The sequence below is a fragment of the Lolium rigidum genome, chromosome 1, assembly GCF_022539505.1.
Source record: "Lolium rigidum isolate FL_2022 chromosome 1, APGP_CSIRO_Lrig_0.1, whole genome shotgun sequence".
Lineage (NCBI taxonomy): Eukaryota > Viridiplantae > Streptophyta > Magnoliopsida > Poales > Poaceae > Lolium > Lolium rigidum.
This window is the reverse complement of record NC_061508.1, coordinates 263,959,528-263,982,622: the sequence shown is the minus strand read 5'-3', so window position 1 is coordinate 263,982,622 and position 23,095 is coordinate 263,959,528. Positions and strand designations below refer to the sequence as shown.

Here is a 23,095-nt window from a genome sequence, read left to right as displayed (position 1 = left end):
ATCATTGACCGCAGGTTTGTTGTGAGTTTCTGGTTGAATGCTGTTGTGCAATTGGGCTAAGTTCCACGCGCCTTTTGCAGGACTGCGATCTTTTCCGTGCTTCATAAGTAAGGACAGCATACGATCTATAGGCTATGCCACCACAATATGCTCAAATTTATCGTATGTCGAGCATAAAAAAATTAGGGAGATGTGAAACCACGCATTTGGTAATGCTACTTGATGAATAATAAAACACACTACATGCGAGGACTTGCCTTGTATATCTTTAACATCTCAATAGGCAGGCGCATGCGCATCGTCACCAACATGCATGTCGCACTCCATCCAAACATTTGAGGAAAGTAAACTTATCATACAAGTTACAGGTTGATATATAATGGTTTGTTCACAAAAGTAAATTGATCTCCACCAGTAGAAGCTGTCATCAGTTCGACACAAACGATCAAATTAGTTGATGGACTCACTCTCATGCAACTCTGCTCACTCGAGGGTTTGGCGCAGTGGAGGGATGCTCTGCTCGTTTCTGAAGTAGTCGTTCGGATCCACGGCCGCCTTCACCGCCGCGAGCCTACGGTAGTTGCCCATGAAGTAGCGCTCGCCCCAAACCTGGCCGCTTTCGAACGAGCTGACGTCGTTCTCGCTCCCCACCGTGTTCTGGCCGATGTCCAGGTCCCGGAAGTTGACGTATGCCTGCCTCGGGTTCTGGCTGACGTAGCTCCCCATGAAGTCGTAGAAGCTGGCCAGCCAGCTCGTCGGAGCCTTGCCGCCGTCACCCTGCCAGAAGGTGATGTACTGGATTACGTAGAGCACGCCCTTCCGGTGAGGGTAGGGCGTGGCGGCGGCGGATACGGTGCGCATGAACCCGCCGTGGGGCTCCAGCATGATGTACCCGGCGCCGTCCTTCTTGAACCAGGCGAAGATGTTCTTCCAGGAGCAGCTGGCGATGGGGCGCTGGACGTAGTCGGATTTGATTTTGGTGTAGTAGCTCAGGCTGCTGCCCCTGGCCAGGAGCACCTCCTCGAGTGTGCCGGTCTTTGCCAGGCTGCCGTAGGACAAGGCCACGGACTCGAGCCAGGTCATCGACCGGCAGTCGGCGCTCGTCATGTTGAGCTCCGGGAACAGGCGGTCCATCATCGGCACCAGCGAGCTGCACGTGCCAAGGTACACGGCCAGGAAAACGGCTTGCTGCCCTTGCACTTTCGCCCTTATGGTTAGGTCGTTGGGGAGTGATGGCCCGATATATTGCCATTTGGTGAGGAGTTCTATGGCGCCTTCCTCGAGCGTCTTTGGGATGCTGAACACGGCCACCTGTGGTGGGACGCGCACGAGCTGGATCTTCCATGAGAGCACGATACCGAAGTTCCCGCCACCGCCGCCTCGGATGGCCCAGAAGAGGTCCTCCCCCATGCTGGCCCTGTCGAGGAGTTCCCCGTTGGCGGTTACCACCTTGGCGTCGACGATCTTGTCGACGGAGAGGCCATACTTGCGCATCAGCATGCCGATGCCCCCACCGCTGAAGTGGCCGCCCACTCCGATGCTCGGGCACTCCCCGGCCGGGAATGCGACCTGGGAGTTGTTCTTCGCGATGTGGTAGTACAGCTCCCCGATTGTCGCGCCGGAGTCAACCCAAGCCGTGGAGTCCCCCTGGTTGACGCTTATGGAGCGGAGGTTGCTGAGGTCGACAACCCCAAACACCTCGGGCTGGCACGACCGGTACGACAGGCCCTCGTAGTCGTGGCCGCCGCTGCGCACGCGGAGGCGCACGCCATGCCAGCGGCCGCAGAACACGGCGGCCTGGACGTGCCATGAGTTTGTCGGCGTCACGATGCAGACCGGCCTCACCGTGGTGTTGGTGAAGAACTTGGGGTTCTTGATTGAGGAGGCCAGCACGTCGGTGAAGTTGGACGAGCTCTGCCCGTAGACGAGCTCACTTGGTATCATCTCTGTTAGGCATTGGTGGAACTCATCAGAGTAAGCTAGGGAAGGAACCGAGATCAGGTGGAAGGAGAAGCAGCTCACAAGGAGCGCAAGTGCTAAGCGGTTTAGCAAAGACATTTTTTGCTTGTCGCGGCGAAAGAGTTGTACTTGAACAACCTGGCGAAACCTCACATATATAGGAGTACTAGTCCTTGCTGGTTGATCTTTGATCTGCTCATGATGTGAACTCTCCGTTGCAGTCATTAGCCGACCCTATCTAGATGCAATGTCACGGTCAATCATTCCACTCCCAACTAGTCATTTTCCTTACACTATCTGTGGATGTTTCTACAATCGGAGATTTATGTCCAAAGCTAGCTCTTTTGTGTAGAAAACTTAGATCTGAGGAAAGAAATTGTTCAAATTGTGCTGATTCTAATTTTTTGGAGTGGGTTTTGTTGGGGTGCGAAGCACTCCTTTATTTATTTCAAAAGTGCACAAAGACACATATAGACAAGTTGTAATTGTGTCGATTAACAGTTTTCACTCTCTATCTGACCTTGAGGGGCCACCTGTCATTGACTTTAATTGTTCTACCTTTTTTTATCGTGTATTACAAGCGTTGTTCTCACTCAAAGGATGAGGCACATTAACTAACGACTAACGAAGACGTTTATTAGCATGTGTTGGTGATCTGATGTTTCATTGTACTTCACGAAACAATCAACATTGAAAAGTAGCAAGTTGTACGTACTGGTATTTTTGAAAAGTTGAAGTTGGACGTACTAGAAGTCCTGGAATGGTAGACGTAGAAGCCAGGATAATCCTTTCGGATCAATCATAGAAAGAAAGAAACCGGAGAGCAGAAATCTAGCGCAAGGAATTGATCGGATGATGCTCTCACGCCAAGCAACAGACAAATTCATGTCTGTTAAGCTGATTTATAATGGCCGATGGCCTAGACCTTTATATGGCCGACGCAACAACTAGTAGCTTTGGACACAGCCGCAAGGTTACGTGATCCGTTCAAAGATCTACCTAACAAACGATTTGTTTTATAATTTACTTATAAACTAACGCACGCGTAAAGGATAAGGACGCATGCTGCCTAATTGGCCAATCACGCTCTTGTTCTGGCCCTATATATTCCATCCAGATGAGTGTTGCACCTCCGACTATGACTCCATGAGGATCCGGCGTGGAGTAGAAGCACCAACGTTTGTAAAGTATGACGGCATGTGAGTACTTCCGTTGAGTGATACTCCTACTCGGTTGCCATTTTTCCTACGTGAAGCACTTTGAGACACATCACATCACTCCCGCCGACACTCAAGAAAGAAAGCATACTGCGCCACAACGAAGAAAGAAAGTATACTGCGCCACAACGAGGAGTGGAAGACCGTTGGAGAATGCCCAAGAGATAATAATAATAAAGTTGGTATTATGATATCTTTATGTTTATGCTAAATATTTATTTCTCATGCTATAATTGTATTAACATGAAACACTAATATATGTGTTTTTTTTCAAACTAACCGAAGTCCCTAGAAAGTCTCTCGTTTAACTAGCTCGTTGATCAATTGATGATCAAGGTTTTTTGATCATGAACATTGATGTTATTGATAACTGTAAGGGTATTTTACCCTTAACCATTATTTTGGCTAAAGATGACACTGGAGCTATTGTGTAGACTAATGGTTTTTACAAGTGTATACGTAGGTTTTTGTCCGCATGTGAGAGACCCCCATTTGGCATTCGAGAGAAGCGACTGTGTTTTGGCTCTTTTCTCTCTTGTTTTATATTTGAGTTATAAGAAACACCACACTATTAAAAGGAATGGTCTCGATGATCTTGTTGGGGATGATGCCTATGATATACACACACATCATACCACCATTTTGATCCATCACATTTTCTGGGTGAGTACAGTTTTTGGAAAATTGTCGGTTGAGAAGAGTCCGGCGATTTGGCGTGGGAAATGGCGGTGATGGCTATACAGCCGGAATTTTTCGGCAATTCGAACGTGTTTTAGTTTGTTCGGAAAGGCCTAACAGAACACGGTTCCAGTGGGCCGGCTGGTCGGTGCATCGGACTAAACCGGATGTGCCAATTTTTGTGCCGGTTTGGTTCGAAGGAATTGTTTCCAAACGACGATATTTCTCTTTGGACTATAAATACCCCTTCTTCCAGCTTGAGAGGGTTAGGTCAACCTTTCATATCACATCCTTGTGCTCTCTCTCACACACCATTGTTGAAACACCAAAAAGGTTGGATCTCTCATTCTATCCAACCTAAAGCCAAATCCCTTTTGTAGAAAACAAGAGGAGGTCCCGATCTACGTTTTCACCAATCCAAATCCCGTTCCTCCTTGAGTTCACCGAGCAAGCTTGTTACTCTAGGGTGTGTAGAAAACCATCGGTGACTAGGGTCACTCGGATCCATCCGGGTTGTGGATTTTCTCCAAGTATATGTTTTTGAGGGTTTGGAGACTACCTTAAAGTCTACCACGAGCGAGCAAGCTATTCTTTTGTGGGATAGGCTCAAGAGAAGAAGGTGATCCTTTGTGGCATTAGGAAATCTTTCATGGGATTCCACATCTCACTAACGTGACATACCTTCCTCCCAAGGAAGGGAACAAGAGAATACATCTTCGTCTCTGCGTGCTTCAGTTATTCCTGACCGATCTCTTTACTTGTGTTATTTACTCTTGTGATAGCCTTAGTGCTTGACGTACATTGTATTATCATATAGGTTGCCTCACCTAGTTTGCATTAGGCTCACTTTCTATCCCGATAAACCTAAAAGTGAAAAGAAACTAAAGAAAATTTGTAGAACCTATTCACCCCCTCCAGGTTACCATCTATATCCTTTCAATTGGTATCAGGGCAAGGGGTTTTCCAAAGGGCTTTACCGCCTTAAGAGCGAGAAGGTTTTCTCCAAGGATGAGGATGAGGATGGGACTAGGAAATATACGATCAATTCGGGAGATTATGGCCAAGGAAGCCCTTGAAAAGGGTGATACGTCTCCAACGTATCTATAATTTCTTATGTTCCATGCTAGTTTTATGACAATACCTACATGTTTTATTCACACTTTATAATGTTTTTATGCATTTTCTGGGACTAACCTATTAACAAGATGCCACAGTGCCAGTCCCTGTTTTCTGCTGTTTTCGATTTCAGAAAAGTTGTTTTACAAATATTCTCGGAATTGGACGAAACAAAAGCCCACGGCCCTATTTTCCACGGAGTATTCCAGAAGACCGAAGAGGAGTCGAGGAAGGCCAGCAGGGGGCCCTCCACATATGGCGGCGCGGGGGGCCCCACTGCCGCGCCGAGACGTGGGGAGGGAGCCCCCTGGCTCCCCCGACGCTGCCCCTTCACCTATTTATTCCTTTGTCCCCGAAAACCCTAGTACCGAGAGCCAAAATACCAGAACAGTTCCAGAGACACCGCCGTCGTCAACCCTAACTCGGGGGGTTCAGAAGATCTCCTCCGGCACCCTGCCGGAGAGGGGAATCATAACCGGAGGGCTCTACATCACCATGCCCGCCTCCGGACTGATGCGTGAGTAGTTCATCCTTGGACTACGAGTTCTCCTATTGTGCCATCATGTTTAGATCTTGTGAGCTGCCTATCATGATCAAGATCATCTATTTGTAATGCTACATGTTGTGTTTGTTGGGATCCGATGAATATGGAATACTATGTCAAGTTGATTATTGATCTATCATATATGTGTTGTTTATGATCTTGCATGCTCTCCGTTGCTAGTAGAGGCTCGGCCAAGTTGATACTTGTAACTCCAAGAGGGGGTATTTATGCTAGATAGTGGGTTCATGTCTCCATTGAATGCGGGGAGTGACGGCAACCCCTAAGGTTGTGGATGTGCTTGTTGCCACTAGGGATAAAACATCAATGCTTTGTCTAAGGATATTTGTATTGTTTACATTACGCACAATACTTAATGCAATTGTCTCGTTGCTTGCAACTTAATATCGGAAGGGGTGCGGATGCTAACCCGAAGGTGGACTTTTTAGGCATAGATGCATGCTGGATGGCGGTCTATGTTCTTTGTCGTAATGCCCTAAGTAAATCTCATAGTATTCATCATGATATGTATGTGCATTGTTATCCCCTCTTTATTTGTCAATTGCCCAACTGTAATTTGTTTACCCAACATGTTATTTATCTTATTGGAGAGACACCACTAGTGAACTGTGGACCCCGGTCCATTCTTTTACATCTGAAATACAACCTACTGCAATCATTGTTCTCTTTTGTTTTCTGCAAGCAAACATAATTTTCCACACCATACGTTTAATCCTTTGTTTTCAGCAAGCCGGTGAGATTGACAACCTCACTGTTAAGTTGGGGCAAAGTAGTTTGATTGTGTTGTGTAGGTTCCACGTTGGCACCGGAATCCCTGGTGTTGCGCCGCACTACACTCCTTCACCAACAACCTTCACGTGATCTTCATCTCCTACTGGTTCGATAACCTTGATTTCTTACCGAGGGAAAACTCGCGATGTACTCATCATACCTTCCTCTTGGGGTTCCCAACGGACGTGTGCTTTACCGTCACAAGCAGCTACTTTTCTGGCGCCGTTGCCGGGGAGATCAAGACACGCTGCAAGGGGAGTCTCTCACACCCAATCTCTTTACTTTGTTTATTGTCTTGCTTTATTTTATTTTCTGTCTTGTTTACTTTCTTTATATCAAAAACACAAAAATTTAGTTACTTGTTTTACTTTACTTAATTCGGTTTTTCTTTATTTATTTTTATTATTGCTAAAATGAGTACTCCTGAGAACACTAAGTTGTGTGACTTCACTAGCACAAATAATAATGATTTCATATGCACTCCTATTGCTCCACCTGCTTCTACAGCAGAATTTTATGAAATTAAACCTGCTTTACTAAATCTTGTTATGAGAGAGCAATTTTCTGGTGTTAGTACTGATGATGTTGCTGCCCATATTAATAATTTTGTTGAACTTTGTGAAATGCAAAAGTATAAGGACATAGATGGGGATATTATAAAACTGAAATTGTTTCCTTTCTCCTTGAGAGGAAGAGCTAAAGATTGGTTGCTATCTTTGCCTAAAAATAGTATTAGTTCATGGACTAAATGTAAAGATGCTTTCATTGGAAAATATTATCCTCCTGCTAAAATTATATCTTTGAGAAGTAGCATTATGAACTTTAATCAATTGGATAATGAACATGTTGCCCAAGCATGGGAGAGAATGAAATCTTTGGTGAAGAATTGCCCTACCCATGGACTAACTACTTGGATGATCATCCAAACCTTTTATACAGGATTAAAATTTTCTTCAAGGAACCTATTGGATTCAGTTGCTGGAGGTACTTTTATGTCCATTACTTTGGGTGCTGCAACAAAGCTTCTTGATGATATGCTACTACTCTGAATGGCACACTGAAAGGACTCCTCAAGGTAAGAAGGTAAATTCTGTTGAAAAAACCTCTTCCTTGAGTGATAAGATTGATGTTATTATGTCTATGCTTGTTAATGGTAAATCTCATGTTGATCCTAATAATATTCCTTTAGCTTCATTGGTTTCTCAAGAAGAGCATGTTGATGTGAACTTCATTAAAAATAATAATTTCAACAACAATGATTATAGGAATAATTTTGGTAACAACAACTATAGGCCATATCCTTCTAATAGTGGTAGTGGTTATGGTAATTCTTACAACAATAGTAGGAGTGTACCCTCTGATCTTGAAGTCATGCTTAAAGAATTTATTAGTACACAAACTGCTTTGAACAAATCCATTGAGGAAAAGTTTGGTAAAATTGATGTTCTTGCTTCTAAGGTTGATAGTCTTGCTCTTGATGTTGATCTTTTGAAACTGAAAGTTATGCCTAATGAAGTTAAAGATACTAAGCCATTTGCTACAGCAAATGCTATCCAAGTTCGAATTAATGATAATATTAGGATGATGGCTGAATTGCATGCTAGGTGGGAAAGAGAAGAAAAACTTGCTAAAGAGAATAATATAGCTAGAGTTTGGACTATTACCACCACTAGTAATGTTGATGCTTCACATGTTGCTAAACCTCCTACTATCAATGGTAAAATAATTGGTGTTGGAAATGTTTCTACTTCTACTACAAAGCGTGCAAAATTGCCTAAAACTGCTGAAACTGTTTGTGATAAAAGTGCTGAAATTTTTCAAAGTGTTGGGGACAATGGTCCCATTGCTTTAGATCATAATGGTTTTTATTTTGATAATTGTCATATTTCTGAAGTTATTAAGTTCTTGCAAAAACTTGATAGAAGTCCTAATGCTAGTGCTATAAACTTGGCATTTACAAAACATATTACAAATGCTCTCATTAAAGTTAGGGAAGAGGAATTAAAACTTGAAGCTTCTATCCCTAGGAAGTTGGAAGATGGTTGGGAGTCCATCATTAAAATGAAGGTCAATGATTTTGATTGTAATGCTTTATGTGATCTTGGTGCAAGTATTTCTGTTATGCCTAAGAAACTTTATGATATGCTTGACTTGTCACCTTTGGAATGTTGTTATTTGGATGTTAATCTTGCTGATAATTCTATAAAGAAACCTTTGGGGAGAATTGACAATGTTCACATTACGGTTAACAATAACCTTGTCCCCGTTGATTTTGTTGTTTTGGATATTAAATGCAATGCATCTTGTCATATTGTTTTGGGAAGACCCTTTCTTCGAACCGTTGGTGCTATTATTGATATGAAAGAAGGAAATATTAAATATCAATTCCCTCTTAAGAAAGGTATGGAACACTTCCCTAGAAAGAGAATGAAGATGCCTTTTGATTCTATTATTAGAACAAATTATGATGTTGATGCTTCTTCTCTTGATGTTACTTGATTTTCACTTTTTGCGCCTAGCTGAAAGGCGTTAAAGAAAAGCGCTTATGGGAGACAACCCATTATTTTATTTCTGCAATTTTTGTTTTATATTTGAGTCAAGGTGCTTGTTACTACTGTAGCCATACCTTTGTATCTTTATTTTCTTGCATTGTTGTGCCAAGTAAAGTCTTTGATAGAAAGTTGATACTAGATTTGGATTTCTGCGCAGAAACAGATTTTTTAGCTGTCACGAAAATTTGAGCTTTTCTCTCTGTAGAAAAATCTAAAAATTCTGAAAAAATTCATGAGTAATCCTTAGATATGTACGCAACTTTCATTAAACTGGAGCTTTTCCATCTGAGCATGTTAAGTGCCTCGAAAAATTCGTCTTTACGAAATGTTCTGTTTTTGACAGATTCTATCTTTTATTTCGCATTGCCTCTTTTACTGTGTTTGAGTGGATTTCTTTGCTCCATTAAATTTCAGTAACCTTGGGTAATGTCCAGAAGTTTTGGGAATGATCATGTCCTTGCTACATGTGAATTTTTGATTATGCACTAACCCTCTAATGAGATTGCTTTGAGTTTGGTGTGAAGGAAGTTTTCAAGGATCAAGAGAGGAGGATGATATAATATGATCAAGAAGAGTGAAAAGTCTAAGCTTAGGGATGCCCCCCTGGTTCATCCCTGCATATTTCAAGAAGACTCAAGCGTCTAAGCTTGGGGATGCCCAAGGCATCCCCTTCTTCATCAACAACTTATCAGGTCACCTCTAGTGAAACTATATTTTAATTCCGTCACATCTTATGCGCTTTACTTGGAGCGTCTGTGTGCTTTTATTCTCGTTTGTTATTTTAGTTTTCTGAATAAATCGGATCCTAACATGCTTGTGTGGGAGAGAGACACGCTCCGCTTTTTCATTTGAGCACTTGTGTTCTTCGTTTTATTTTTCATGTTCATGGCGAAAGCTGAAAGCCGTAGCACTTATTGTTATTTGGTTGGAAACATAAAATGCTTCATGTGGTAGTTGGTATATTGTCTTGAATAATTTGATACTTGGCAATTGTTTTGATCTCTCAAGTAGATCATGTTTAAGCTCTTGCATCATGTAGTTTAAACCTATTAGTGGAGAACTACCGTAGAGCTTGTTGAAAGTTGGTTTGCATGATTGGTCTCTCTAAGGTCTAGATATTTTCTGGTAAAAGTGTTTGAGCAACAAGGAAGACAGTGTAGATTCTTATAATGCTTGCAATATGTTCTTATGTAAGTTTTGCTGTACCGGTTTATACTTGTGTTTGCTTCAAACAACCTTGCTAGCCAAAGCCTTGTACTGAGAAGGAATGCTTCTCGTGCATCCAAAATCTTGAGCCAAAACCTATGCCATTTATGTCCACCATAACTATCTACTATGTGGTATTTTTCTGCCATTTCAAGTAAATACTTCATGTGCTACCTTTAAACAATTCAAAACTTTATTACTCCTTATTTGTGTCAATGTTTTATAGCTCATGAGGAAGTATGTGGTGTTTTATCTTTCAATCTTGTTGGGAAGACTTCCACCAATGGACTAGTGGCATATACATCCGCTTATCCAATAATTTTGCAAAAAGAGCTGCCAACGGGGTGCCCAGCCCCAATTAATTAACTTTCATTAATAATTCTCTTCACATGTTTTGCCCTGATTTATCAGTAAGCAACTTAATTTTGCAATAGACACTCCTCCATGGTATGTGAAATGTTGGAAGGCACCCGAGGATTTGGTTAGCCATGGCTTGTGAAAGCAAAAGGTTGGGAGGAGTGTCATCTATAAATAAAACTAAAATACATGTGTAAACAAAAGAGAAGAGGGATGATCTACCTTGCTGGTAGAGATAACGTCCTTCATGGGAGCCGCTCTTTGAAAGTCTGTTTGACAAGGGGTTAGAGTGCCCACTACCATTCGTTGACAACAACAAACACCTCTCAAAACTTTATTTTTATGCTCTCTTTATGATTTCAAAACTTGAAAAGCTCTAGCACATGATTTAATCCCTGCTTCCCTCTGCGAAGGGCCTTTCTTTTACTTTATGTTAAGTCAGTTTACCTACTTCTTTCTATCTTACAAGCAAACACTTGTGTCAACTATGTGCATTGATTCTTACATGCTTGCTTATTGCACTTATTATATTACTTTGTGTTGACAATTATCCATGAGATATGCATGTTGAAGTTGAAAGCAATTGCTAAAACTTAAATCTTCCTTTGTGTTGCTTCAAAACCTTTTATTAAGAATCTATTGCTTTATGAGTTAAGTCTTATGCAAGACTTTTTGATGCTTGTCTTGAAAGTACTATTCATGAAAAGTTTTTGCTATATGATTCAGTTGTTTAGTCACTATCTTTTTGTTAGCAAACTATAGACCATTGCTTTGAGTCACTTCATTCATCTCATATGCTTTACAATAGTATTGATCAAGATTATGTTGGTAGCATGTCACTTCAGAAATTATTCTTTTTATCGTTTACCTACTCGAGGGCGAGTAGGAACTAAGCTTGGGGATGCTTGATACGTCTCCAACTTATCTATAATTTCTTATGTTCCATGCTAGTTTTATGACAATACCTACATGTTTTATTCAAACTTTATAATGTTTTTATGCATTTTTTGGGACTAACCTATTAACAAGATGCCACAGTGCCAGTCCCTGTTTTCTGTTGTTTTTGATTTCAGAAAAGTTGTTTTACAAATATTCTCGGAATTGGATGAAACAAAAGCCCACGGCCCTATTTTCCACGGAGTATTCAGAAGATCGAAGAGGAGTCGAGGAAGGCCAGCAGGGGGCCCTCCCCATATGGCGTCCCGGGCGGCCCCACTGCCGCGCCGAGACGTGGGGAGGGAGCCCCTGGCTCCCCCGACGCTGCCCCTTCGCCTATTTATTCATTCGTCCCCGAAAACCCTAGTATCGAGAGCCAAAATACCAGAACAGTTCCAGAGACGCCGCCGCCGTCAACCCTAACTCGGGGGGTTCAGAAGATCTCCTCCAGCACCCTGCCGGAGAGGGGAATCATCCCCGGAGGGCTCTACATCACCATGCCCGCCTCCGGACTGATGCGTGAGTAGTTCATCCTTGGACTAGGGGTCCATAGCGAGTAGCTAGATGGTTGTCTTCTCCTATTGTGCCATCATGTTTAGATCTTGTGAGCTGCATATCATGATCAAGATCATCTATTTGTAATGCTACATGTTGTGTTTGTTGGGATCCGATGAATATGGAATACTATGTCAAGTTGATTATTGATCTATCATATATGTGTTGTTTATGATCTTGCATGCTCTCCATTGCTAGTAGAGGCTCTGGCCAAGTTGATACTTGTAACTCCAAGAGGGGGTATTTATGCTAGATAGTGGTTCATGTCTCCATTGAATCTGGGGGAGTGACAGCAAACCCTAAGGTTGTGGATGTCCTGTTGCCACTAGGGATAAAACATCAATGTTTTGTCTAAGGATATTTGTATTGTTTACATTATGCACAGTACTTAATGCAATTGTCTGTTGCTTGCACCTTAATACTGGAAGGGGTGCGGATGCTAACCCGAAGGTGGACTTTTTAGGCATAGATGCATGCTGGATGGCGGTCTATGTTCTTTGTCGTAATGCCCTAAGTAAATCTCATAGTATTCATCATGATATGTATGTGCATTGTTATGCCCTCTCTATTTGTCAATTGCCCAACTGTAATTTGTTTACCCAACATGTTATTTATCTTATTGGAGAGACACCACTAGTGAACTGTGGACCCTGGTCCATTCTTTTACATCTGAAATACAACCTACTGCAATCATTGTTCTCTTTTGTTTTACGCAAGCAAACATCATTTTCCACACCATACGTTTAATCCTTTGTTTTCAGCAAGCCGGTGAGATTGACAACCTCACTCGTTAAGTTGGGGCAAAGTAGTTTGATTGTGTTGTGCGGGTTCCACGTTGGCACCGGAATCCCCGGTGTTGCGCCGCACTACACTCCTTCACCAACAACCTTCACGTGATCTTCATATCCTACTGGTTCGATAACCTTGGTTTCTTACTGAGGGAAAACTCGCTGTTGTACTCATCATACCTTCCTCTTGGGGTTCCCAACGGACGTGTGCTTTACCGTCACAAGCAGAGGGTAATGCCGATTCTGTTCTCAATGGTCGACTTAGTAAAATTGAGTTGTTGTTGAAGGAAATTGGAAATTGGGAATAAGACTCCACTTGTTGATCCCTCGGTTAGCCCTCAAGTGAAGCCGTTGGAACTGGGTGAAGAAGGCTTTGTGTAACATGCTCAAACGAGTGGTAGCAAAAGGCCTTCAGAGCCTTATACTCAATTTCCTTTTACATATCCTAAAACTAAGCCCAACATACCTCATATTAATCATCCGCGGGACCTGATCCCCATTTGATGGAACTCGCTTTTCCTTTTGGAAAACTTCTATGGAGTCTCATATTTGCAGTTGTAGTGACGAGTTTTTGGATGTGGTGGTACGTGGACTCAAGCCCATTGACCCGTACATCATGACTCCACGTGAGTTTTATGATCGTAAACTCAATGCCACCGCATGTGACAAGGTCCGAAGTGGACTTCACCGAGCTCTTCACAATCAATTTAGTGACCTTGAGTCCACCAAGGAGCTTTGGGATCGAGTTGTTGTTCTTCAAGAGGGGACGTCCCTGATTGAAAGGTCCAAGTATGAGGCAGCTAAGTCGAAGATGAATTTGTTCATTATCAAGGATGGCGAAAGCCTTGCTGGTGCCTATGCAAGGCTTGCTGCTCTCCGCTTGAGGATTAAAGGACTTGGTTGTGAGAAGTACAAGATGGCTTTGATGTCAATGATGAAACTATCAAGTCCAAGATTATCTCAATAATGGCTTTGATGTCAATGATGAAACTATCAAGTCCATGTGCCTGTACAGTCCGCTCGAACCATGTGCCGCAGCCTTCCTAAGGTCAAACCTTATAAGTTTCGGGAAGGACCCGGCGCCAAAAAGAGAACCATTCGTCGCCAAACAGAGCCGCCATCCATCAGATTCATCTGCACCACACCGAAGGAGATCCACCACCATAGTTCATCCATTTCATCTCCAATCTCCTCCATAGCCATAGCCATTACCATTGTAATAGAGATCTCCTTGAGAATTGGCGACCATTGTAAGAATATTGTGATTTCAATCTAAGTATTTGCCACAATGATTTCTATCTTTGTTATTGATCTTGATATTATGTGTGATTAGTCCTCACGGACTGCGGGTTGGGGTGAATTGTAACGTCCCGGAAAATATTCCATATTAGATTCATCGTCGTTTTTGTTTTATGCATCGTCATGACATCATGCATATTTTTGAACCCTAAATTATTTTATTGAACTTTATTTTGGTTGCCAAAAATATTCTCGCCTTTTCATCCCAAAATTAAATTCATATTTTTTTTACTATTTTTCTGGTATCAAAACTATTTTTGAATCGTTAAAAACAATCAGAAAAATAAAACAGAAAAACAGTTTTTAAAGTAAAAAAATATATAACAGGAAGCCTCCAATCGCCAGGCCCAGAACAAGCCCAGCCGGCAGCCCACCAGGTCCCCCCGGTGGAAACCCTAGCACCCCCCACTAGCTCCTCCCCTTGGCTTTTTACAATCCAACCCCGCCGCCGGCGCTTTTCCCTTGAACCCCCTCGCCTTTTTCTTTTTCTATCTAGACTCTTCCACCTCTCTCTCTCAGCCCCGCTCGGCCCCGACGCCTGCTCGCTCCCATCGCCGAGCGAGCGCCTCGCTCCTCCTCGCCTCCAACTCTCTCTCCCCCGAGCGCCTTCCTCTCACGACCGCAGCGCCCCAGCCGAGCGCGCCCAGGAGTGATTCCGCTCGAGCGCCTCTCTGCCCCGCCTCGCCCCCTTGAGCTCCGGCCGCCGCCTCGGCCCCTGCAGCAGCGCGTCTCCAGGAGCATCTCTCCACCGTGTCAAGGTCGTCCAGCGCGCGCCCGAGGCCGCCGTTCTCGCGCCGCCACCCGTCCCCGACGCCCTCACTCGCTCTGCCCAACCCCGGCGTCTCTCCGTCGAGCCCTGCTGGTGCCGCCTGCACCGGTCAGCGCGCCAACGCTGCCGTGACTCCTCTCTGCCGGGCTCGCCCTCGCGTAGTCCAGCCGGCCCGAGCCCGCGCGTGCGCGTGCGCGTCGGTGCCGCCGAGCCGCGCGTCCCCACCACCGCCAGGATCCGCGTCCCCGCTGTCTTCCGTCGACTGGCCTCGTCAGTCGTCACGACGCCTCACCCAGTTCTGCCTCTCCCGTCTCACAGCGCCAAGGCGTGGCCTCTTCCGTTGCTGGCGCGAGCTCCTGCTCCCCAGCGACGCCTATGTCCGTTCGCGCGAGCGCAGCTCCGCTGCCGTACTATCGCGTCTTCTGCCTGAAACTGTGACCTGTGCTCCTGGTACTCTCCGGCGTTGCTAATTACAGCGATGACCGCTGTGTTTTGCTAATGAGCAATACCGACGCAAATCAGACGGAAGTGCTGTGCCGGTATCTAATGACTCAAGATCATCTTCTACGATGAATTGGTGTGCTGTTCTGCGACTATGCTACATCGACAAGACTCGTCATGCATTGGCTCGTGGATGACCAAGATGTTGAGATCGATCTCGACCGGTGCCACCCGAGGCCACTGATTATGCATGTTCGGCACCAATGTTTGAAGCCGGAAACCCAAGTTCTCCTTCCCGGATCCGAAGACTAAGATCTCGGCTTCATCTTCTTCCTCCTCGAACCCGAAGACCATCGGCGAGGTCCGCCACTCCTGTCCACTCCGATCCGATACCGTGAGACCCTGACCATATCTTACCCTATTTTATAAATGTGCATCTACCTTGTTGCATCAAATCATCATGTGCATCACATCGCATAACATGTGGTTGTTCGGGCCGATCCGATACCGTGAGACCCTAACCATATCTAACCCTATTTTATAAATGTGCATATACCTTGTTGCATCAAAGCATCATGCGCATCGCATCACATAATTTTTGGTTGTTCGGATAATAGCATATCACCTAAGAATTAAATATGGAATTAAGCGACACAACAAGGACAAGACTTCAGCCGCAGTTTTTCACACTCACCACCTACGCCAAGATGTCCTTAAAGGATTAAGCCCAAAACATCTAGAGCAACAAGGAAGAGACTTCGGCCTCTCTTTCATGGAAACCACCTGCATTAACATGTCCTTCGTCATGTCGGGTAGTCCGATTTAAGTGTAAGCTGCTAAAAAGAGTAATCCCCAAGAGAATTTGATTAAAAAACAATTTTACCTCCAAAGGCCTGCCTATTCATAATCCTAGTGCTTTGTGTTGGTAAAATTAATTCAGAATGTACATAGATTTTATCAAGCTCTCTGTATTTCCAAAATGATTGCATATGGGTATGTTTTCTCTATTTAAATAGGCTATAGGAAATAAAGGAGAGGATGTTTTCGAACACTTGCACTATGTTGAGATTTTATTCATATAATAGTCAAAATCAATGCATATGCAAACTCATATTAGCCTGCTTTACCTGAGACTATGACATAACCCAAAAAAATATTCTATTCCATAGGGGAATAGTACCTAGGCATCAGATTTTTCTTAAAATAAAAATAGAAAAGGCACAATTTATAATTTACAGGATGGCGCAATAGTGTGCAATTTAAAGATCCAGAATATGCAAATAATAGTGCGTAGATACATCTAAATCCATAATAATAATAATAATAATAATAATAATAATAATAATAATAATACATCTATCCATAAAAACATGTCCCAAGTTTAACTATATTTAGATGTATCTAGACGCTCTTTAGTGTATAGATATGTCTGAATTTAGAGAAATCTTTGACATGGAGGGAGTATATATGATTTTATTGTTTGCAATTGGCAAAACATACCATGTTGCAAATTTCCAAACATAAAATGATGCAAACAAGTTATGTTCAACATGACATCATATTCTAAAACCCAAAGTTGGACAAAAAATTATGTTGCGAAATTTCATACTTGAAATGTGCAAACAAGCTAGTTGCACACTTTAAACCCAAAATATGCACAATAAGAATATATGTGTTTCAGACTTCAAAATGTGGAACTATTCAATTATAGATTTTTCTAAACATGTAGTAACAAAAAAACATATGTGCGCAATTTTGAGATGCAACCAATTCAACTACCAATCGCACATTTCTAAACCTTAAAGTACTGGAAAATAATACGTACAATTTCAGGATTTAGAATATGAAGCTATCGATTGCATATTTCGAAACCCGAATTACGCGAAAACAATACCTATAATTTCAGGCTTCATTACGTGCATGTACCCAATTGCACATTCTTAAGTCTAGAGGTGTCACAAGTTTGTGCTCAATTATCCAAGACTTAACAAATTTGTAGATAAAGCAATAATCAAATTTCTTTGCAAATACAAACACAAAATAAAAAGGTTATATAGATACAAATCTACACTGTAGCAAGAAAATAAAAAAATTAAAAGAAAAACATCACAACGTGATAATTCAATCTGCACAGACAAAACGGATAGGGGAAGCCTATCAGTATTATTATTTTTGAAGTACATGCTAGTCAATTAGCACAAACAGCACCGGCCCAAAAGCCCCGCTAACCTCAATATCAAAAGGCCCACTAGGTCCAGTTTTAGCAGACGTATTACAAACCACATTTTAATTTTTAAACCGACTGCTAGGTTGTATCTTCTCAAATCAACCGGCCAGCTTGCTCCAGTTCACTTCCTGGAGACAAGCGGCGGCACGCTCTGCTCGTTCCTGAAGTAGTCGCCAGCATCCACCTTCCCCTTGGTGATGGCGAGCCGCTTGAAGTTCCCCCCGAAGTACTTCTCACCCCACGCCTTACCGCTTTCGTAGCTCGTGACGCCGCCGACAACCGTGTTCTCCCCGATGTCCAGGTCCCGGTAGTTCACGTAGGCGCCCCTCGGGTTCTTGCTCACGAACGGCTCCATAAAGTCGTACATGTCCTTGATCCAGTTCGGCGCGTCCGTGCCGTTGCCCGTCCAGAACGCGACGTACTGGATGTTGTAAAGGACGCCGCTCCGGTGAGGGTATGGCGTGGCGGTGTCGGCGATGCTGCCGACTCTTCCGCCGTGAGGCTCCAGGAGGATGATCCCCGCGCCCGCCTTGTTGAACCAGGGGAAGATCTTCTCCCACAAGTTCTTCGTGATGGCCTTCTTGACGTAGTCGGACTTGTTCCGCGAGAAAGTGCTCAGGCTGGTCGTCCTGTTGAGGAGCGTCTCCAGGGGCGTCTTGGTGTCGCCGGAGTTGATGTACACGGTGGACTGCAGCCAGCTCATCTCCCGGCAATCGGCGCGCGTCATGCCGAGCTCGGGGAACAGCCTGGTCATCGTCGTCACGAGCCCGCCGCAGCTGCCGAGATACAGAGACTGGAAAAGAGCATCCCTGCCCACGATCACCCGTATGCTGAGCTCATCTGGAAGCGCCGGCGCGAGCGTTTGCCATTTGGCCACAGCGTTGACCGCGCCCTGGTCGATGCTCTTCCGAATGTTGAAGAACGTCACTGTCGGCGGGACCCGCACGAGCTTGACCTTCCACGACAGCACGATGCCAAAGTTCCCGCCGCCGCCGCGGATGGCCCAGAAGAGGTCCCTCTTCATGGCCTTCTTGTCCAGGAGCCGGCCGTTGGCGTCGACTAGCGTGGCGTCGATGACGTTGTCGACGGGCAGGCCGTACTTGCGCATCATCATGCCCATGCCGCCGCCGCTGAAGTGGCCGCCAACGCCGACGGTCGGGCACACGCCGGCCGGGAACGCGAGTCCCGGTGCCGACTTGGCGATGGTGTAGTACAGCTCCCCCAGAGTCGCACCGGAGTCCACCCACGCTGTGGCCGCGCGACGGTTGATGCGCACGGCGCGGAGGTTCGAGAGGTCGACCACGGCGAACGTCTCGGGGCGCTCAGACCGGTACGAGAGGCCCTCGTAGTCGTGCCCACCGCTGCGCACGCGGACGCGCACGTCGTGGCGTCGGCCACACAGCACGACGGCCTGAACGTGGGACGCGTTGGTGGGCATCACGATGCAGAGCGGCCTCACCGTCGTCGGAGTGAAGAACATGGGGTTCCTGATTGACGACACCAGAACCGAATCGAAGGACGGCGAACTCGGCGTGACAACGAGCTGGGTGGGGATGTTCGCCGAGAGGCACTGGAGGAAGTCGCCGGAGGCAGCTAAGGACGGGATGGTCACGTAGCAAGCTAAGCAAACGATGAGCAGGAGAGCTGCGCGTGTGGACAACGCCATACTATTCGCCAACTGGAGCATGGATACGGTGCGTATGCGCATCTCATCATATCAGCAAGTTATATAGGACATGCTGATCCTCCTACGTAAATCGTGTGCAGCGACGACCTTGGGAAACGTGCGTTCGAGTTAGAGAAGTAGTACGAATTAGTCTATGACATGGCACTTTTGCCTATGCATAGTAGAGGGACAAAGAAAAGAAGAGTGAGTTTTCATGTAAGACGATCGATGAGACAACCTCTGTAGGTCTACATGTGCTCTTAGATTAAAATCATAAATGACCGGAAAGAGAGAGATAGTGAAAAAATTAACTTAATAGGCGATCCTATAACCAACTGTATTGGAGTATGAATATCTCCGATTCATATTACTTGATGATACATCTATATTAGCATCAAGTATATGGATCGGAGGGAGTAACAAAAATAACTTTTGATGGCATTGATAGTTTTATATAGCCGACAGTTGGCTGAGAAACTTAAAATGAAGGCCGAGCAACGTGTAGCCTTATGTTTTAGATAAAAAATAAAGTCATATTGATAAGTTTTAAAAATATTATTAGTTGTTGCTAATGATGCCTAATGCAAACGAGTAAAATCTCAATAGGAGCCACTTTATATTTTAGGATACACAAGAAATGACAAAATTGAGGATCAAAGTATGGCGAATAGTGCACAGTGGTATATAATTTGTCAGATTTATCATTTTGGTGTAATCTAGAATATAAAGTATTCACTCCAATCCATAAAAAGTGTCGGGAGTTTAGTTGAAATTAGAGCTAATTTGAACTAAACTCCCGACACATATAGAGATTTTGCATGTTTGGAGTGTAGATCAATGGCTACATCCATGATTTGTTTTCCATAATTTTTTGAAACTTCTAATATGATTTAAGATTGTTTTAGAACAAAGGGCTACATATAGCTTGCCTTCATTTTCCGATAAAGAGTATATATTAATATCGCGGAGATACCAATTACACCCAGCCTCTGCAACAACGCATTGCCCTAGCGACACTACGGATGCACACAACAAAAAAAAATTACAAAAAGAAAAGTCCCGCTACAGCAATCTATTCCTTGAAACAATGACACTAACACCACCAATATAACACAAAAAGTTCAACTTCTACAAAAGCGACGCCTCCAAGAAGGAAACAGTACACAACCGCCATCGTCGCTCGATGATAGATCTTAGGTTTTCACCCTGAAGAAAATCCTCACTCTCAAAACAATGCATTTAACAAGAATATTGCCAGGCACAACTAATTAAGGCCAGACCTTGGACATTCACCCTGAGAGGTAAGACTTTGAACTTCTCTTGTGTAGCCTCCCCCACTTGCATACCACTGCTTCAAGTCATGAATCACCAAGCCAACACCTCATCACCGCCCAGACTCGAACCACCATAGCTAGCCCCCAGATCTCGACTTTCATGTCATTCTCCGTCAGCGACATGGAACAAAAACATGCTCCATGATATTAACGGCCATCAGAGTTTCGAAGCGCTCCCTCTAAAACCAAACGGCCAGAGAAAAACACGGGTGTGCACGACCGAATTCCACCCGATCCAGTAATCTCCAAGCATGTCGTCTATTTGGAGTTCACCAGCGGAGCCTTCCGGAACACGACAGTCTAGCCAGATCGTTGAAGCTTACCTTCATTTGTCCACACTTGATGCGTACTCCACTGCTGTCTTCGATCCATAATATGTATCGTTCATTTAGTACAACTTTATACTAAATCGGCATTTTATTATTATTGATATTTAAACACTTGCGTGGCTGGGCAACGGGAAGTAATGTCAACCCTTTTTTGATTACTAGTACTAGTGAATTATCTATACTAGGTTACTTGCATCGGCCGGATTAACTGGCTGGCCTTCGTTAGCTGTGTCTGATTAGTAGTACCGTACTATATTTCCAAAACATCGTTGTCGAGGCAAGGCATCTTTTTCTGTATACGGCATCTAAAGATTATCCGGCTGGGAGTATACCAAGAACTATCGGACTGACTAGTTATGTTGCAAGTTGTGCACTTGCGGTAACTAATGGTATTGATCTTCGTGAAGTGCCTTGATTAGCGTTGCAGTCGAATCAGGCTACTAGTCATAGTGGAAAGTAACATAGAATAGTAACACTATGAGTAGTCTTAAAATTATCGTCCAAGGAACCAACTGTGTTAATTTTCAGAAAATCAGGTCCATGAGCTGCCTACACATCTTTTTTTTTTTTTGAAACGGGGGCAAAAGCTTTGCCCCAATCTATTGATTAAGTGAAGAAGTTTAACATGAAAGTACATGCAAATGAATTACAAGGGATTACTCTCCCGGCATCATTCCGCCCAACCTTTTGGCGCCTGCAATAACCCAAAGCCTAGCCTCTCTCTTAACTCTATCAAAAACTACATCAAATGGAGCACTTTTGTTGCGGAAGACCCTATCATTACGCTCATTCCACACCTCCCAAGAAACAAGGAGGGTGATGGAAGCCATGGCCTTGCGGTTTTTGGCGCTCCCACCCACCGCCATGAATTGCCACCATTCGGAGATGGTGAAGTTTGTCGAATCATGTTGGACGTCTTCGGATATACCCAACCATTGCTTGATGGCGGTCCATAAGCGAGTAGTGAAGCGGCAATGGACGAAGAGGTGGTCAACGGTTTCCACACATTGTTTGCATAGAGGGCAAGGGCCGCAATTTGGCCACCCTCTCTTCGCCAACCGGTCGGCCGTCCAAAGCCTATTTTGATTTGCAAGCCAAGCAAAAAAATTGATCTTAGGCGGTGCCCAAGCCTTCCAAACCATCTTGTTCAGGGGGGATGTGGTGGAGCCGAAGAATTGCATCTCATAGGCCGATTTGGTGGAGTAGAGGCCATTTGCCGTGAGTTTCCAAGAAATCTCATCGCTCACCCCGGGGTTGAGATGTATGGTAGTAAGCCGCGTCCATAGGTCCACAAATTGCATGAAATGGTCTAAGGAGAAGGTGCGTTGTAGGTCAATCTTGGCAATCCAAGCATCTTGGTGAAGAGCTTGCGCCACCTTCCAATTCTTTCTCTTGGAGCTCTCGTAAATCAATGGTGCCACATCTATGGGTTTTGTTCCGTCAAGCCAAGGTGCATGCCAAAAAGGAGTTTTCTTCCCGTCCCCAAGAGTGATGCAAGTTGCGGCATAAAACAAATCCATATCCTCGTTGGTGCATGGGTTGCCGGAACCAATCCAAATTTTTGTGGGATCTTTCCATTCAAGCCAAGGCCACCGTAGTCGAAGCGCCGCCGCAAATTTTTCCATGTGTAGCACCCCCAAACCTCCATACTTTTTTGGGCGGCAAACCAATTCCCAATTAACCTTGCACTTGGCCCCGGTTGTAGTATCCTTGGCGGACCAAAGGAACGCCCTCTCGATCTTGTCGATGAATTTCATGGTGCCCGGAGGCATGGCAAGGGGAGTGAGGTAGTAGATAGCTTGGGAAGCAATGACCGATTTCACTAGCGCGGTCCTACCCGCCGTGGTGATTAGATTCCCGTTCCAAGTTGGGAGCTTTCCGGCACATTTGTCCTCAAGGTGTTGCATATCCCTTCTTTTCAAGCACCGAACCGAAAGCGGAAGCCCAAGATATCTCATCGGAAAGGTGGTGCGAGTGGCCGGCATGTCCTCAAGGATGGTGTCAAGGTCCAAAGCCTCACAACGAATCGGAGCGACGGCGCTCTTTTGGAAGTTAGTGCATAGGCCGGTTGCATCCCCGAAGTTTCCAAGAATATTTGCTAAGTTTTGGATATCCTCTTTGAAAGGAGCCACGAAAACGGCAGCATCATCCGCATAGAGGGACGTCCTTAAGATATCCCTCCGCCCCCGTAGTTTGTGGTGTAGCCTGATCGTAGTTGCCCTCTCTAGGATTTGGGCAAGCGGGTCTATGGCGAGCACGAACAAGAGCGGAGATAGTGGGTCTCCTTGTCTCAAGCCCCGTCCGTGCCGGATAGGGAGCCCGGCCACCCCATT

The 23,095-nt window shown here is 44.6% G+C and overlaps 2 protein-coding genes across 2 annotated transcripts; both read right to left on the bottom strand.

The window, feature by feature from the left end:
- Nucleotides 1-334: 334 nt before the first annotated feature.
- Nucleotides 335-2,065, bottom strand: LOC124683612 (berberine bridge enzyme-like Cyn d 4). The gene has a single exon (XM_047218099.1). It carries the CDS (start codon nt 2,056-2,058, stop codon nt 484-486), a length of 1,575 nt encoding a protein of 524 aa, XP_047074055.1. The 5' UTR covers nt 2,059-2,065; the 3' UTR covers nt 335-483.
- Nucleotides 2,066-17,554: 15,489 nt separating this feature from the next.
- On the bottom strand, nt 17,555-19,099 carry LOC124683611 (berberine bridge enzyme-like Cyn d 4). Its single transcript, XM_047218097.1, has one exon. The coding sequence runs from the start codon at nt 19,097-19,099 to the stop codon at nt 17,555-17,557; it is 1,545 nt and encodes a 514-aa protein (XP_047074053.1).
- Nucleotides 19,100-23,095: the final 3,996 nt, after the last annotated feature.